This window comes from Rhipicephalus microplus, chromosome X (assembly GCF_043290135.1).
Source record: "Rhipicephalus microplus isolate Deutch F79 chromosome X, USDA_Rmic, whole genome shotgun sequence".
In the NCBI taxonomy this organism is placed as follows: domain Eukaryota; kingdom Metazoa; phylum Arthropoda; class Arachnida; order Ixodida; family Ixodidae; genus Rhipicephalus; species Rhipicephalus microplus.
Window position 1 is genome coordinate 12,570,163 of NC_134710.1, and position 15,833 is coordinate 12,585,995.

The 15,833-nt window shown below is 43.5% G+C and overlaps 1 protein-coding gene across 1 annotated transcript in view; it reads left to right on the forward strand.

The window, feature by feature from the left end:
- Positions 1 to 15,833, forward strand: part of Ide (Insulin degrading metalloproteinase) — a 212,598-nt gene that overhangs the window by 96,761 nt on the left and 100,004 nt on the right. Inside the window, exons 15-17 of the mRNA XM_037426592.2 lie at positions 1,410 to 1,436; positions 1,518 to 1,600; positions 4,383 to 4,527. Of these exons, the coding sequence (XP_037282489.2) occupies positions 1,410 to 1,436; positions 1,518 to 1,600; positions 4,383 to 4,527 (255 nt within the window). The remainder of the gene's footprint in view (positions 1 to 1,409; positions 1,437 to 1,517; positions 1,601 to 4,382; positions 4,528 to 15,833) is intronic.

The window sequence follows — 15,833 nt, forward strand, 5'->3', positions numbered from 1 at the left end:
TCAGAATCGGCAAGCATTCTGCTGAAGTATGCTGGCAGAATGCTTTATGTCTGCGTGTGGTGGGTTGTGGATATGTTTCTTACTTATACTATAAAGAGGCGTGAAAACATACTTTGGCTGTAAACGCTGCAGTGGCTGCTCCCAGAGGTTTATGCTTCCCAGACAAAGAAAAAGTTGCTATGCCGGTTTTCTTGAGCACATTTCTACTAAATAGATAAGCACGAAACAGTTCTACAAAAACAGATAAGCACAAAAATAAGGCGATGCGCCAGCCCAATCAAAATGACTTGTTCATCTTCATCAAAAAGTGTAGCCACAGCGCACCTTCATTTGAATTTTGTTGCTCTCATGGGACTGGTAGTTATGGTCTGACGTAGCAGAGCTGTCACACTTCGAGTGAATTTTGCATGATTAGTTTTGATTTCACCCTTCAAGTTCGAGGCCAAATATCTCGAACTACGTGCAACTTTTTCGATTTATAAAAAATAGGTAGACCAGAAATTCCTGCACACAACTTTGTAATATAAACACCTGCACTGAGGTCAATAATAAAAAAGGTAATGAATTTTCGCTAATTACTCACAACAGTGTCTATGTTAACTATGACAAAGTATTTCCGGCTTGGCGTGGAGTGCCTGTGGGGAAATGACAGGATCTTTACTGTCACAAATATATTTTTTTAATCTGTGTTTAAAAAAAAAACATCCTGTATAGCTTATAACCAATAAAAGCTGCTGGACCATCAAGTTTTGTATGTTTTCTATGGTAAAATAACCCACTTACAGCAATATGCCTGTTTGCTACATTATTGCTTATAGTGCTAAAAGGTAATGGAGTGCAAAATCAATGAAAAGAAAAGAGAACAAAAAAAATTCTAGCGACTGAACCTCTGCCCTCAACCCCAACACCCCCCAGCGCCCTTTGGATTCACGTTGTGGTTCATCCCACAGCGTGGTAGCATTGTTACGAAAGTGAGTTTTGGAAATTCGCTACTGCGTGGTTGCAGAGGTGGCTTCTGTTAATGCATTTTCAGACATGTAATTTCAGCAAAAAGTTCACACTTGGGAAAGTTCTGTGTCTGAAACTTCAGGCATTGTTATAGATTGGCTCCATAAGGCTTGTTTCTTGAAAGTGTCAGAATTTTCAGACATGGTAAAAAAAAACTGCAGCTTCGTCATTCTTATCACTGATGTTTCTTGGCATATGCCACATGATATTAGTTTTCTCGCAACAGCCTGCTGTCTCTTGCATTGCTTTTTTTTTTTTTTTTCGGGCAGCCCATCTGTAGCAATAATCAGTTATAACAATGAAAATTTCAGGGCACGTTTAGTACTTTTCGAAGTGGATTTGATTGTATACACATTTCTATTTGAGCAGTAATGTGCATAGCATACCATTTTTTTATGCAGGGTGAACAACTGCCTGTGATAATCAAGGTATGTATAAATCCCACATCAGGGTCTTGTGGCTTTAATGGCTTTAAATTATTCAGACTTTAATGCTTACTTTAATTTCAGAACACTCAAGGTACTCGTGTGTGGTTTGTTCAGGATCACACATACAACCTGCCCAAAGCTGTGCTTCATTTTGAGTTCAAAAGGTATGGTGAAGACACTTCTGTTACTTATCCTAATCGTTATGAAAGTGAAAGAAGGCTGGTCTCTTTCTAATCATCAACAAGACAAAACTTCTGGCAACTGGTGGAGAACAGACAATTCAGATAAAGTGTAATGGGTTTTGCGAAGCATTATTTGTTGTGGATAACTAGTAGACAAAGATGGCAGCTCTACAAAGAAAATTTGGCGAAGAAAGAGCATAATGATGGGCTTTAAAGAAATGGAAAGCCCAGGATGCTTGCCTGAGAGGAGTCTTGACACATAATCGTAACACAATTTGACTCCTAATTTCACTGATAAAAACGCACAGGTGGCATCTGTAAAACGCCAGCCACAAATGCGACCTGAATCTACCATGTTTACTTGCATAATGAACCCACCCCCACCTTACTCTTAAAAAAAAAAAAAAATTAAGAATTTTAATGTATCTGTTCATTTTATTTCTGTGCGATAGCCAGTGCCGTGGATGATTGAAAAAACTATAAATCAAATGATTATATCACAAAATGACACAATAGTAATCAAAGCATGGTTTCGCAACCATTCTAAGACTTACGAGCAGCGCGAACGCAGGCGGCATCAATCAAAATTTCAGAGTCACACTGTTTGTGCCATAGCGTCATCTCCCGAATACAGGAGAAACCTTTTTGCTTATACATTCAAACCTCGTTATAACTTAATGGGATATAATGGAATAATGGATATAATGAAGTAAATAAAATTCTCCTGGAAAGCTCCATTGAGAACCATGCATTTAAACCTCGTCATAACAAAGTAAAATTGACAGTTAAATGGACATAATGAACTAAATTACTCTATCAAATCTGTTAAAAAAACCGACCGTAGTGTGTTAAGCATACCGTTTTCTGCGGAGTTTGACGCTTGTTCGAAGCGGCTATTTTAAAACTACCGCGCCGACCTCCATGCCACGTGCGGCCGAGAGAGCCCCCCTCCTCGCGCAGCCAGCAGAGAGGATTGAGGAAGCGCTCAGCGGATCACGTGACCTAGAAGAGGCGCTGTGTTGCAAAGCGATTTCCATCTCCGTTCCTAAAAGACGACGGCAACGACTGCGTCTCCGCTGCTACCCTCTGCACCGAGAAAAGAGGACTCTCCGGGACTTTTTTTTTCCCTCTCTCTCTCCGGATGGGGCCTTAAAAGGAGAAGGGTCTCTAGGTGCAGAGACGGAAAAGGGAGAAGTGTGGCACAGGCACGTCGCAGATCAGCATTTGAGATCAGCATTTGAGAGGGAGCAAACAATCCGTCACAGTTTTTTTTCTTCTTTTCCTTCTTCGCGAGCACCGTTGAGAGGTGCCGCCGCGGGATCGGGCATGGTGCTGAAAGCATTTTTCCGAGCGCGGTATGTTCGAATTGAATCATCGCAAGTGCTTCAACGTTCGAACTACAGGGCGTTTTGGCCCATTGGAAAGCTTTGACGGGACCTCGGTGCGAGTTCAAATTAACTCGAAGTTCGAGTTAAGCGTGTTCCAATTAATGAGGTTCGACTGTGTTTACTTTTTGATGCATGCATGGTCGCGTAGCAGTACATGGGGCCGCGAGGCGGTTTCCTTCTTTGCATGCTTATAGGTGTGCACCCATCTGAGCATGCATTGCCACAAACTGTTATAATCGATATAACGAAATAATGGATATAACAAAATAATTACGGCTTCCCTTCAACTTTGTTATAACGAGGTTTGAGTGCAGCACCATACAAGCACAGCGGCACGAAAACAAAGCAAAAAACAAACGCATGGCCTTCGAGATGGCGGGCGTGCAGCGTAGAAACATGCAACGCACCCGCCATCTCGGAGGCCATGCAAAGAGCCCACCACACTGACAGCGCCTCGCCTGCAACGTTTGTGCGCCGCCATCCAACGCTGCGTTTTTGTTGTCGGGTTTGTCGTAGTGAACTTAGTTGAGGACACCTGCTGCGCAATGCCTGTTCGGCCAGTATGCTAGCTACACAGCTGGTTTTTATTTTATTATATTTATTTATTTCATATTGCCAGCTTGTATTACAAGCCATAGGCAGGAGTGAATTGTACAAAAGAAAATGTTGAACAATCTCTGAACCTAATTAAAAACAAATCTGTGAAATCTATCTAATAACAGTATTTAAGAATCTTGACGCTATGCGAAAACACAGGAGATAAAGCTGTCTTTTCGCTGTATGTTTTCGATATTGCTTATGTTTGATTGGGTCTAAGGGCCCCAGACAGCAGTGGCGTATTCTAGGAGCGGTTGTATGTATGTCTTGTAGGCCAGTAATTTTATATTTTTGTAGACCTAGCCAAGGTCTTTTGAAGCCTGCAAAACGTTTTCGGAGCCTGGAACGTGCAAACTGGAGGCTTGATATACATGACAATTAAGACAAAAAAATATGGAAAGTAGGAGAATATGAATGTTGTGGGCTAAATTAAGATGATTAGCTAATTTATTCAGAAGATGACACAGAATAGCAGAATGTTGAAAAATAGACTATTTCTGGATATTTGCATCTGGTTTTTAAAAAATGAAAGCCCGAATAAAAAAATTGTCTGCAGAATTTTCTCCTATACTAAGGAACACAGTGCCGGAAACCCTGTGTAAATCTGGTGAAATATGGGTGTGTTAGAGCTCTTGACATATATTGTCTCTGCTTGCTTACAGTGGTACACTTTCCTAAGAGGAATTATGAATGATGTCATGTCTTATATTGTGTTGTGTGTTCATTATTTGTGTTGAGCAATTGTGCCTGTAAATAATATCGATATTCTCTCTTTTCAGCCCTGTTGCATACCAAGATCCTCACCACACCAATATGACCCACATGTTTGTGCGGCTTTTCACTGATGCACTAAATGAGTACACGTATGCAGCTATGCAGGCTGGCCTCAGCTACTCCCTTGACAACACCATATATGGGATCGTGGTGAGTGCATTAGTGAGCATGTCATGTTTGTCGTGGCATTGTGTGTTTATTAAAATGTCAAGTCCAGTTGATAGAAGATGGAGTAGGCATGGAGTGTGGCTTTTGCACAAGGGAAATATCAGTTTCTTTTTAAGCATGAAAGGTAGGCTTTTTTGAATATTAAATTTTAGGTTTGAAGCAATTTCAAAGCAAATAGTGATTTGCTCGAATAATTTCAAATCGAATACAAATAGTATATACAGTGTAGATTACTTTTAACAGAGTCATAGGAATCACGAATGTCCACACTATAAGCTGTATCACAATAAAAGAAAAACAACCTTTTTCAAGGGCAGTAGTTGCGAAAATTCTGTCAAGCATGCAGTCTCTTGAGGCCGAGAATTGAAGCATGCATTGCATAGTGTTCAAAACCATTTAAATTTCTGAATATGATAAAAATATCACATCCGAATTCCCACATTGCGAACGAAATATCGTATTCACTCGCGTAATGGACGCACTTTTTTCTAAAAAAACCTGAGCAAAGTTGGGGGGTGCATTTGTTACGCGGGGTAAACTTAATGAAAACTTTTATGGGGGGAGCGAAAAATGCGGTAATGCAAAAAAAAAAAGTTTGGTCGTTTAGCATTTCGCAATTGACATATGCGTACACTGTTTGGAAACAACTTCTTTGTTGCACTTTACTTATCGTGGTTGATGGCGCTATCTTCTGCAAGCTGTCCCTGGGCCACCTACACACGCCATAAAAGCGTTTTGCAGCTATCTTTTCTTGCAATCATTTAACCGCAACAGTGGTATCTGCTGTAATCTCGAGGGGCGCCCAAAAACGTGTGCTACGACGCACTTTGCCAACTTCGCGGCAATCTCGCATGAAGACCGTGACGACACCGTTAACATTGTAGCAAGTAAGAAACATTGTTGCAAGCTACTCCCAAAGCAGAAAAACAAACCGTCAATAACAAGATTAACGACAAAATACGACAGCCACTTCGCTTATATGAGAAGTTCCTCTACGCATGGATAACAAGCGAAGGGAGAAATTGGGGGGTGCTACCATGTTGCGGAAATCGTCACGATCTTTTCTAAACGACAATCATTTTCTTCTGCTTTTCCAAAAACCTGTGACGCGAAAGCGACGAATGACCCTTCGCGACAGCCATTCCTGTCGTCGTCGGTGAAAAATGGCGTGCACGTGGTTGGGCTTTTTCATAGTCACAGAAAGCGACCTTTGATCGGTTGTCATGGGCAGTTTCGTGACCTTCGCTCTCTGTGTGCTTATCAGCTGCGATGCCTCCACACTGACACTGTTTGTGAACCCCCCTGGGGGGCATAGATAAGATGGGGGACATACCACGCATGGATAGAAGAAACTATACGGCGCACGGTAGCGGGCGACAGGGGGGGAGGGGATGAGAGAGGGAGGGAGCCGAGCCAAGGTGGTCGGGGGAGGGGGTCGGCAAAATAATTAAAAACGGAAGAAATCCAACGGGTCAGGGAGCGCTAGGTGTCGGTTAGCGGGACTGCAGTGGATGAATGTAGGGGGTGTGATTATTACGCGGGGGGAAAAAAATCTAAATTTTGATGACTGAAGTTAGGGGTGCGTTTATTATGCGAGTGTGTTCATCACACGAGCAGATAACATAAATGCAAAATGGTGGGGGAGTGCCTAACAAAAGAAAGCACAATCGCGGAAATTCGCCGACTACTTCTCAGATCGCCTTGATTACGCACATTACACAGAAACTATGTTGAATCACATTTGAAATTTTATGCGCTGACAGACTCTGATTGTACGGTTTCACGGCCACGCTCCAGATTTCAAGAAATCGCCATCGAATCACGAACCACCATTGAAGTGCTACATGTGCCACCTTTGTTTTCATTATAACTATATCTTCCTTCCCTTCAAGTGCAGCCATCACAAGGAGTTACTTTGATTCCGTACCAACGCTCAACTTAGGTTGCACACGACTGCTGCCGAAATGCAACCAACACTGATGAGCTTTAAGCTGCTGTTAGGCATGTTGTTGTGGGAAGTTTGCCGAAGACATGAAGATCGGGTGTCGAAAAGATCGCACTCAAGCACTGAACCAAGAAGAGCTTTCATCATACGAAGTTTGCGTTTGCGGCCGGGAGATCACCGATGACAAAAACCTTCCAAGCGTATGTAAGCCGCGCACTGGTAGCAAAGGCAAAAGCTCTCGTCCTAACATCATAAAAGTTTTAAGTTTACAGACAAGGTAAAAACGCGATATCTATTGCAAGCTTGATAAGAATTGTATCGCACATGCCATGTTGAGCCACGCGTGCCTGGCAGCAAGCGGCTAGAGCCATGCTAGTACACTGTAGCAGTGCAGGCACAAAGGCTTGTTCGTCGCCGAGGCAACCGCCCTGCTTCGTTACTTGGCAAACCCGGGCAGCGTGCCACAGTCCTTTTTTCCTACCTCTGCCGTTTGTTTGTTCACTCCCCGTCTCCCACTCCTCCGTAACAACCTCATTACTCATTCCCAAGCAGTACACCCAGCACACCTCCTTTCTGAAACGCACTCGCTACTGCGTTTGTGTCAAAGTTTTTCCGGCATTCGCATTATAACTGGTCTTTCATCTTGACAAGTACTGCAGATTAGGTGAGTTGGTGCATGATGAAATTGTAAGGTTATAGCACAGCTCTGTCTGAGTGTGAAGAAAGTTTGAAAAAGATAGCCCTGAGAGAAAATGTTTGCATAGTGTTCTCGACTTCTGAAAAATCAAGTCGACTATGCAAGTTTACGAATCCTAAGAAGGAGTCGCAACGCGCCTGTGGGAAGAAGTATGTGTCTAGATTTGTTGAATGTGCTCTAACTGTCGTGTACATGTTCTCTCTGTCGCACGACACTGTTTACATAGGACAGACTGGTAGGCGTGTCAAGGATAGACTGCGCAACTGTAACAAGGTAAACAACAAGGTGTCATCTGTTAGTTTTTTGGCAATACATTGTAAGATGTGTGCATGCACTCCATTGCTTGGCCAATGTATTATTTTGGGCCGCAGCCATAACCAGTTGACACTAGAAATAATTGAAGCAAACTCTATCGCAAAATGTGCGAAGCTGTGTGTGATTACGCCATCCGTTTAAACTTAAAGCTATATTTTCTGTCACATGTGCTGCACCACACGCTTAAGGTTTTTGTAATGTGTACGGTACGGTACACATTACAAAAGTATGGTAATGTGTACGGTATACGTGTTCAACCAGGTTAGCTATATAATGTGCTATGGTGTCATACAATAAACAAAAGTTGGAAGTTCAGCACTCATTCTGTCGTATGTATTTTCCTCCTTTACTGGCTTCTTTTTCTTCATGCTCAAACAGACCTACGCTATAACCTTACGCATTCATCTTTGGGGACTGCAAATTAAGTGGTATGCGTATACACGGTGTTCTATGAAAAAGGAAATGGGAGTCAAAAAAAGACCATGTTGTAACCGGTCCTGCACTATAAGTAGTTACATTATAAGTGGTCTGCACTGTATATACATTATGTAGAAAAATAAGCATACTTGTCATTTCCCAACTAACCTCCTCAATATTTTTATGGGCCTGTAAACAACTAGTGGGTTCAAAATTTCGAATGTAGAAGTTGCTGCGCCAGTGAATATGCACAATGTGAATATGCTGCTGAAAGAACTTTGTGAATACTATGTGCTGTAATAAGGAGGTTACAGGGCATGGAATGACCCGCTTTGGCTAGTTTCGGGGTCTCGCTCGTCCTTCCCACCTTTTCTTCCAGTGCAGAGGAGTAGGCATAGACCGTTGTTGTGACTACGCCCACTTTGTCAATGAAACACGAGGTCAGCCATACAACAACAGCAGGCAGCTAGCGACAGAACAGAGGTTTCTTCACATAAGCACAAGTTATAGCGGTGTGGGAGGAAGCCTGATGCAAGGAGGACGCTTCCCCTAGTCGTAAAGTATCGAGACATCTCTTTACCTAGGAGGCTTTCGTTCTGGCAATACCGCTTTTCCCTATAGTCCTGGGCTCTACAAAGCGGCAGAGGGCAGCACAGGAAAATGAAAACGCGGACTGGGCAGCCAGAACTGCATCACCACAGAGCCAATGTGCCATTTCGTAGGGCAAATGACCTTTTGACAAGCGCAGGGGTGTGTGAAGTGCCCATGGGCAAGTTTTTGTCACTGCACGTGCAAGGACGATTGGTCGGTCGAAGGAAAGAAGCGCGGGGATCGTTTTTCAAAATGGAGGATCTGCGCGATATGCAGTGCTGTAATATTTTCAAGATATGTGCGTAACAATATTACCGCTGCATTCTACTGTAACAAGATGTTAAAAAAAGTTGGAACCTGCTTACTGTCTCTTTGAAAAATTAAGGCAACCGTGTACAAATGCCGTTCTTTTTGGTTTCAAGGTAGTGGAAGCAACATGGAATAGTAAGCTGCATTTGACTTAAGATAGAATGCTAGGATAACCTGTATAATATCAGTAAAGTTGACAGTTAGGCGAGATGGTGATAGTTCATGTTTAGGTGTGAAGGAGTGCACGAAGACAAGGCACAGAAAAAAACAAAATGACAGGACAACCGCTGCACTTGCAACTACTTTATTTAGAAGGCAAACATGGTTAATAATATATGTATGAAAGCGTATCACATCTGACCATGAAATAGACTAGTTGTCAATGCAGTAGTTGTCCTTTCGTTTCAAACTGCTCGAATATTTACACCAACTCAATCAAATGTTTCAAGCTCCCATTTTAGGTGGCTGTCAAGTGAACTTGTGTGTAAAGACACTGCCGTTATTTGGGCACACAGATGAGACATTCGGGAATCGTCGCGAGAACAAAGTTTGAATGTTTGGGCACTCGGTCAAAATAAAAAATAGAAATGTAGTCTCTGGTTGGTAACCCTTTATGAAGGACTGCATGACGTACACTGGTTACTTCTTAAACAGGTTACGAAAAATAGTGCTTCTGAGTGCTCCTCACTGTTTGTTCACACTGTCACTGAAGGTGCAACATCTAGTGTGCTGAAATTTCATTTGCACTTTTGAGCAGTAGTGTTCAAAAGGCGGATTCGCCCCTTTTCAAACAGAGCGCTATGCTTGTGTTTTTATAAACACTGCTGGCTGCACCTAGCCAGAGCTAATCAGGAAGGCAACTGTTTCGTGGTGGGGATTACAGCCTCCTGTGAGAAATGGCACTGTGTGGCATGCACCATAGTGCCATACTGGCTAGTATTTTCTCCTACCAATCAGCTTTGCTGGTAGCCATATCATGCTAGCATCTACTCCTGATTATCAGAAAGCCAGCCGTTATTTATATCTATGTCTGTATGATTCATTGCTATATATTTGGAACCATAGTCTAAATTTTACACATACTTCTGCCATGGACTAAGCTCATGAGGTTTAAAGAAAGCAAAACCTCTTAGTGTTTGGAACACACATGCATTGATACATGCACTTCAATTGTGACACGTATGACAGATCTCATAGGCACGGTTAACCCGTTTCTGATGAACACAGCATCAAAACCTGTTGGGTGCTGCAAAAGCCACATAGGATAGCCTTGCTCTAAAAATAGCACAGAAATTAGGTGACAGTCTACATTACGGCACCTATAGTTTCAGTGGCCTCGTTGTTTTGGGCTGGCACTGCCAGCTCATAAAAATATCATGTGCTATGTGACGCCAGCAGGCAAAAAAAAAAAAAAGAACATTCCACATTCGCCTTCCTGGATGAGAGCAGAGCTGACTAACACACCCAGGTTTAAATGCACCATTATGTACACCCAGTAAAGTAAACAGGAGGATGACTGCCTTCGTAGCTTAATTGCTAGAGTATCAGATGCATTATTTGAAGGTGCAGCTTTGGTACCTGCGGTTGGCAAGTTGTCTTTTTGTCAACACTCATTTTTTCAGGTTTATCATGGTTATTACAATTATTGTCCTGTATACTTTCCTAGGCTTGATTGTCTTTTTGTTGTCACTTCGATTAGGTCTTAGAAAAATCAGCCCTTGAATTTTCCTCCTTTTTTTTTTCATGCCTAAAACATACTTGAAGTCAGGAATGGGACGCCAACAACAGAAAAAGCGCCCTAACACTTAAAGGAGCACTAACATCAAATTTATTTATGTCAATATTTTTGCGTCAATGAGTAGCTATCAACCCCTTCGTAGCGATTCACGACCTATAACGCAACTGAGGGACAAATAACAATCAGTTTTATTGATTTATGTCACTGGTATCTAGCACAATTCAAAATGACTGGTGATGCTGCCATTTTTAGCTCTGGGAGCGCTACTAGTGACACTACTGTGTGGTCACCTTCAGACCGCGCCACGGCTGACCACTTCTGCACAGAAAAGAGTGACGTCGTGCCATACTGCTCCGAAAACATTTCGGCTGCTAGGTACACACATTCAGTCTTGTCTTGTCACCTGGATTGCTGTCATTGCCGTATGAAATGTCGACTAGGGTTGAATACGACAGTTTGAAGCAGGGAACTGCCGCGGCGGCGTGAATAATTTTTGCTTCGATCGACCCTTTGTAGGACAGAGATTCAAAGATGGGCGCTGTTCCAAGCAGCAGCGAGAATGTGCCCGAGGATGCATGCTTTGGCCATGCTCGCTCGTGCGTCTAAATTAACTATATTTGTGTGTGTGGTGTGCACAGCATTCAGGTATACACACAAGGGTTAATAAATATAACAGTATAGGGGAAGCGCACCAGCGGAGAAATGGAATACGTTACCTACTGCCAGGTCCTTCTTTGCGCTTTCAGATGGCCCCACCTATTTCAGCCTCTCACGGTGGCGGCGGCAGTAACCCAGTATTACGCGGACGCAAAGACGTCTACGGATGAACTAAAATTTACTGTTAACGATACCTGCGTGTTAGTTGTTAGCGATGATATCTGTCTGTACGTTACTCCACTTCGATAGCCTGTGGTCGTGTTGGTATGTAACATACTCGTAATGAAAAGACACCCTCATTATGCTTTTTCCGCGCTTTGAACCAGACGACTGCAACTGACAATGGTTCCCTGATGCCCTGACTGACGAGCACATGTTGAATCGTGCTTTTTTCCTTTGCCGATCTTCAGCGTAATCATCTGACATGACGGAAAAGTGCGTTTCTAGGCTTCAGCGCGAGGATAAGAACACTCGGATCGTAGTCGTCATCGCTACTAGCGCATCGTCACTCAGGATGGTATACATGGAATGTATCACACCGAACACATAGCGCTAGTGTCGATGTCATAAAGGCACTCCATTTTCTGTTAAACTCTCGTATGCTGTTTGCCATTAAAATAAAATAACTTCCATGCAACGGATGCGATTCAAATTTGGCAAAGAGTATTTACGCACACTGAGCAATCGAATGAAGGGCACATCACTGTTTTGAAAGTTTATGTCAGAACTTAGTCAGCAACGTGAAATCTTACCAAAAATTTAGGTGGTAGGAGGGGTCCTGCATTTTTTTTTTCATCACTGTGTGCTGGCTACTACAGTGCTAATGTTAATCCAAACAATTTTCATGTTACTTTTCGTTTTGAACTGCTAGTTGCAGGGGGTACAGATGACTGCATTTTCAAGTATGGAGTTGAACAATTTTAGCACTCAGAGAGAACTGCAGGCATCTTTGTCCTATTAATGTTGCAATCTAGAAGTGTTTTATGTGTTTGAAGTTGAGTGGACGTGCGAATTTTGTGCTGAAATGAATGTTTGGAGCTTCACGGGCTAGTATGCTAGGTCTCAACACCTTTAGTTAATTCACTGCGCAAAATACAGAAAAAGATTTTTCCTCACGATGACCGAAACATGGCACTAAGGAATGTAGGTATGGCCTACAAAATCGGTTGCAATGAAGAGTGTTGCTCAGAAAACACCCAGCATGCAAAGTAAGTGATTTTGTAACACTTTTAACTTCAACTAGCCTTTCACCTGTAGGTGAGCTTTTGTTCGTGTATATGCGTGGACATTATCTCAGCAAAGCTATTATAGTCAAACCTCGTTAATATGTACCCGCTTTAAATGCACTGACGGTTAAAACGTAGTTGCGACAAACCACCAATAAAGTCCCATAGAGGTCAGTACATTCCGAGACCGCTTAAGCCGTAGCGATTCATCCTATGCCTACCATTTAGTGCATACCAGCTGCACACAGCGATCACTTTTTCTGTCATAAAGGTTTACTGCGCCGCTGAACTTCTGACGCCACAATGTGTCACAAATGGTTTTTGGTCGTTTCGAAACATGTGGAGATTGGTCGATCAGTCATTCCGACTTCCGCTCAATTGTGATGGTGCTTTTGCGGGTGATCACCGGGAGAGAAAGAAGGCATGGTGACGACCACGGACAAACGCTCTGGTATGATTTATTGCTGACGAAAAGTCTTATGACACAATGTATTCTCAGCTGTCCGCTGGGGCACGCGTGTGGCGTAGCGCTACTTTAAGCCTACTGCATGTTTTATTAGGAGACTACCAGAACGCATTGGACTGCCTATCGCTGCAGCCTTTTTGTGCGGGATCGTATTGCACTCACCCCGTTTGCAGAAACGAAAGCAACTCGTCGAGCGTTGCAAGTCGCAGGCACTAAGAAACTCCGCTGTATTGACAGTATTGCGCTAAGCACACGCGTGCAACACAAGTGTAGGGTTGTTGTAATCATGTTTCACGCTTTCATTAGGTGACAGCCCAAATGTGCCTCCACCTGCCATCGAGGCTCATCGCCGCCACATTAATCCAACAGGTTACTCGCCAGATACGTGCATCTCGCCAGTCACTCTCCAGTCACTGCAAATGGCCAGTCACTGCAAATGTCAAATGGGCTAAGCGCTGCGCTGAAGTATAGCCAGTTAATGATCCACTGCATGCAACCTTATTGTGGTAAAGAAAAAATATTTTTTGAAAGGTCAAGTTTCGCTAAGTATATAGATCACGGTACAGCAAAAAAAGTCGCTCTTTTTAGGCTATGCTAAGGGAAGCATATGCATAAGCATTATGTTTGACGGGATACTTTGTAAATTACTTCGACATAGTCTTTTAGTTACACATTGTATCTTCGCACCTGAGGCCTTCTGCCCCTCCCAGAACTTACCCCCTTTGGCCAAGGGATGGTGTCATGTCATGTTGTCATGGATGATATTTAGGCTTGTGCGAGTAGTGAATTTCAGGTTCGATGCGTATAGTGATTTTGGTCGAATGATTTTGAGTCAAATTCAGATAGAATGTATTACATAAGAAAAAATGGGATTATTTGTCATGACCCAACTAACCTGCACAATACCTTTTTTTAAGTATAAGTAGGGGCTCTATGCGAATCTTTTTTTTTTTTTTCGTTCAAAGGAAGTCACAACAACCTTGAGTAGTAGCGGGATTTGAGTTTCAGTAGGATGCGAGTGATAACGTGTAAAATACGTTGTTAAGACGATGGCGCTTCAGACACTGCAATCAGACTCAACTCCGTCTTTAAGGGTATAAGGCAAAAAATACTTGTTTGTTTAACTGCGCTCTGAAGCGCTCTGCTGTCACTTGAGCATCCCCGCATCTCTCTTTTGCTCGCGCTCTTCTTCTTCCTCGTTTCCTTGTCCCAGCCCGGAACGTGAAAAATAATCAACATTCCCGGCCGCACAAAGTTAAACACATAGTTCAAGTGGGTACAGTCTTTGTATCGGCCTGATCGCAAGGTGACCGCCTTGAAACTTGATCTTGCAGGAACGAATGAGACCGTCGGCACTGCGGTACACTTCTGTGACCCTTGCAAGCTTCCATAGCTGGCGTGGCATGTTGTCCGCATGCACGAGAACGATGTCCCCTTGCTTCAATGCTGCAGTTGATTTCGTGTCGGCAAAGTGTGCCGATCATAATTGCAACAGGTATTCTTTTTGCCAACGCTTCCAAAAACTTTCAACCAGCAGCTTTCTGTAGTTGTGTCTGCGTATGGCGTCTGCTTGCTTGGAGTTACTGTTGACTTTGTCAGCGGTCGCATACGGTATGGAAGTCGACCTTCGTCCAAGGAGAAGTTCGGCTGGTGTCAAAGTGCAAGGTTCTCCTGCATCTGTCTCGATGAAAGTCGAGGGCCTAGAGTTTACGACTGCTTCAACTTTTGCCAGCACTGTCGATATTTCTTCGTAGTTCAGACGAGCTTTGTCGATAATGTTTCGCAGCGGAAGCTTCATTGATCGTACGAGGCGCTCCCACCATCCACCCCACGAAGGAGCATTTGGTGCAATAAACTTCCACGAAATGCCGTTGGTGCTGAGGTGAACAGCGACGTCCTCTTCAGAGAACATTCGGTGTAGTCGCTTTATGTCTGCCGATGTCTTGTGAAAGCTTCGTGCGTTGTCAGAATAGATCACCCTAGGTAGTCCTCTCCGAGCTGCAAATCGTCATAGGCACAGCGGTAAAGCCTTGGATGTCATTTCCAAGACAAGCTCGAGATTCACGGCTCTAGATACGGCGCACGTAAAAAGTGCAACGTAGCATTTCGTGTCCCCTTTCTCCGTGCATGCATACAGAGGGCCCACAAAGTCGACTCCTACAACTTCGAATGGGTTCGTTGGTGACACTCGATGACTTGTTAACGGAGCTGTCTCTGCACTTCCTGGGCCCGCACTGAAATGCTTGCACATATTACAGCCCTGCAGTACTCTCTGTACCAAAGAGCAAACTCGACAAATCCAGTAGCATTCCCGAAGCTGCGTAAGTGTATCTCTAACTCCTTCATGTAGGACTTGAAGATGGGCTCCGTTTGCCATAGGTGCCGGAAAGTGGTGGCTTGACGGCATTATGATTGGGTGCTTGACATCTTGTGTGGAATGCATGAGGTATAAACGGCCTCCAACCCAAAAAATTCCGTCTTTGTCTATGTAAAGGCGTAGTTCAGCGATTCGTGATGTAGACTCGACTGGTTGGTTGTTGGTCAAAGCGGTGAGTTCTTCAAGAAAGCCTTGCTCTTGTGTGCATCTTATCCAATACTGTTCAGCCTTCAGGATTTCTGTTGCCACGAGATGTCCTTCCTGTATGATCCGTCTTTTTTCTGCATCGGTCAGTAAATCTGAAAACCCACGCATTGACTCTGAGTAGGTGCTGAAGCCTGCTGTACCAATAAATGTCGATTATCGGAACTAAGAAGCGTGTCATTCGTGCGACGTGGACTGTTGTAACTTCAGCTTGGGTGGCTTCTGCTATGTCTAGTTCACTGAACTGTAGGGGCCATCCAGACATCGGTTTAGTTAGCCACTCGGGACCATGCCACCATTTAGAGCTGCACAGCAGTCTCTCTAGCGTTGCGCCACGCGTGAGTAG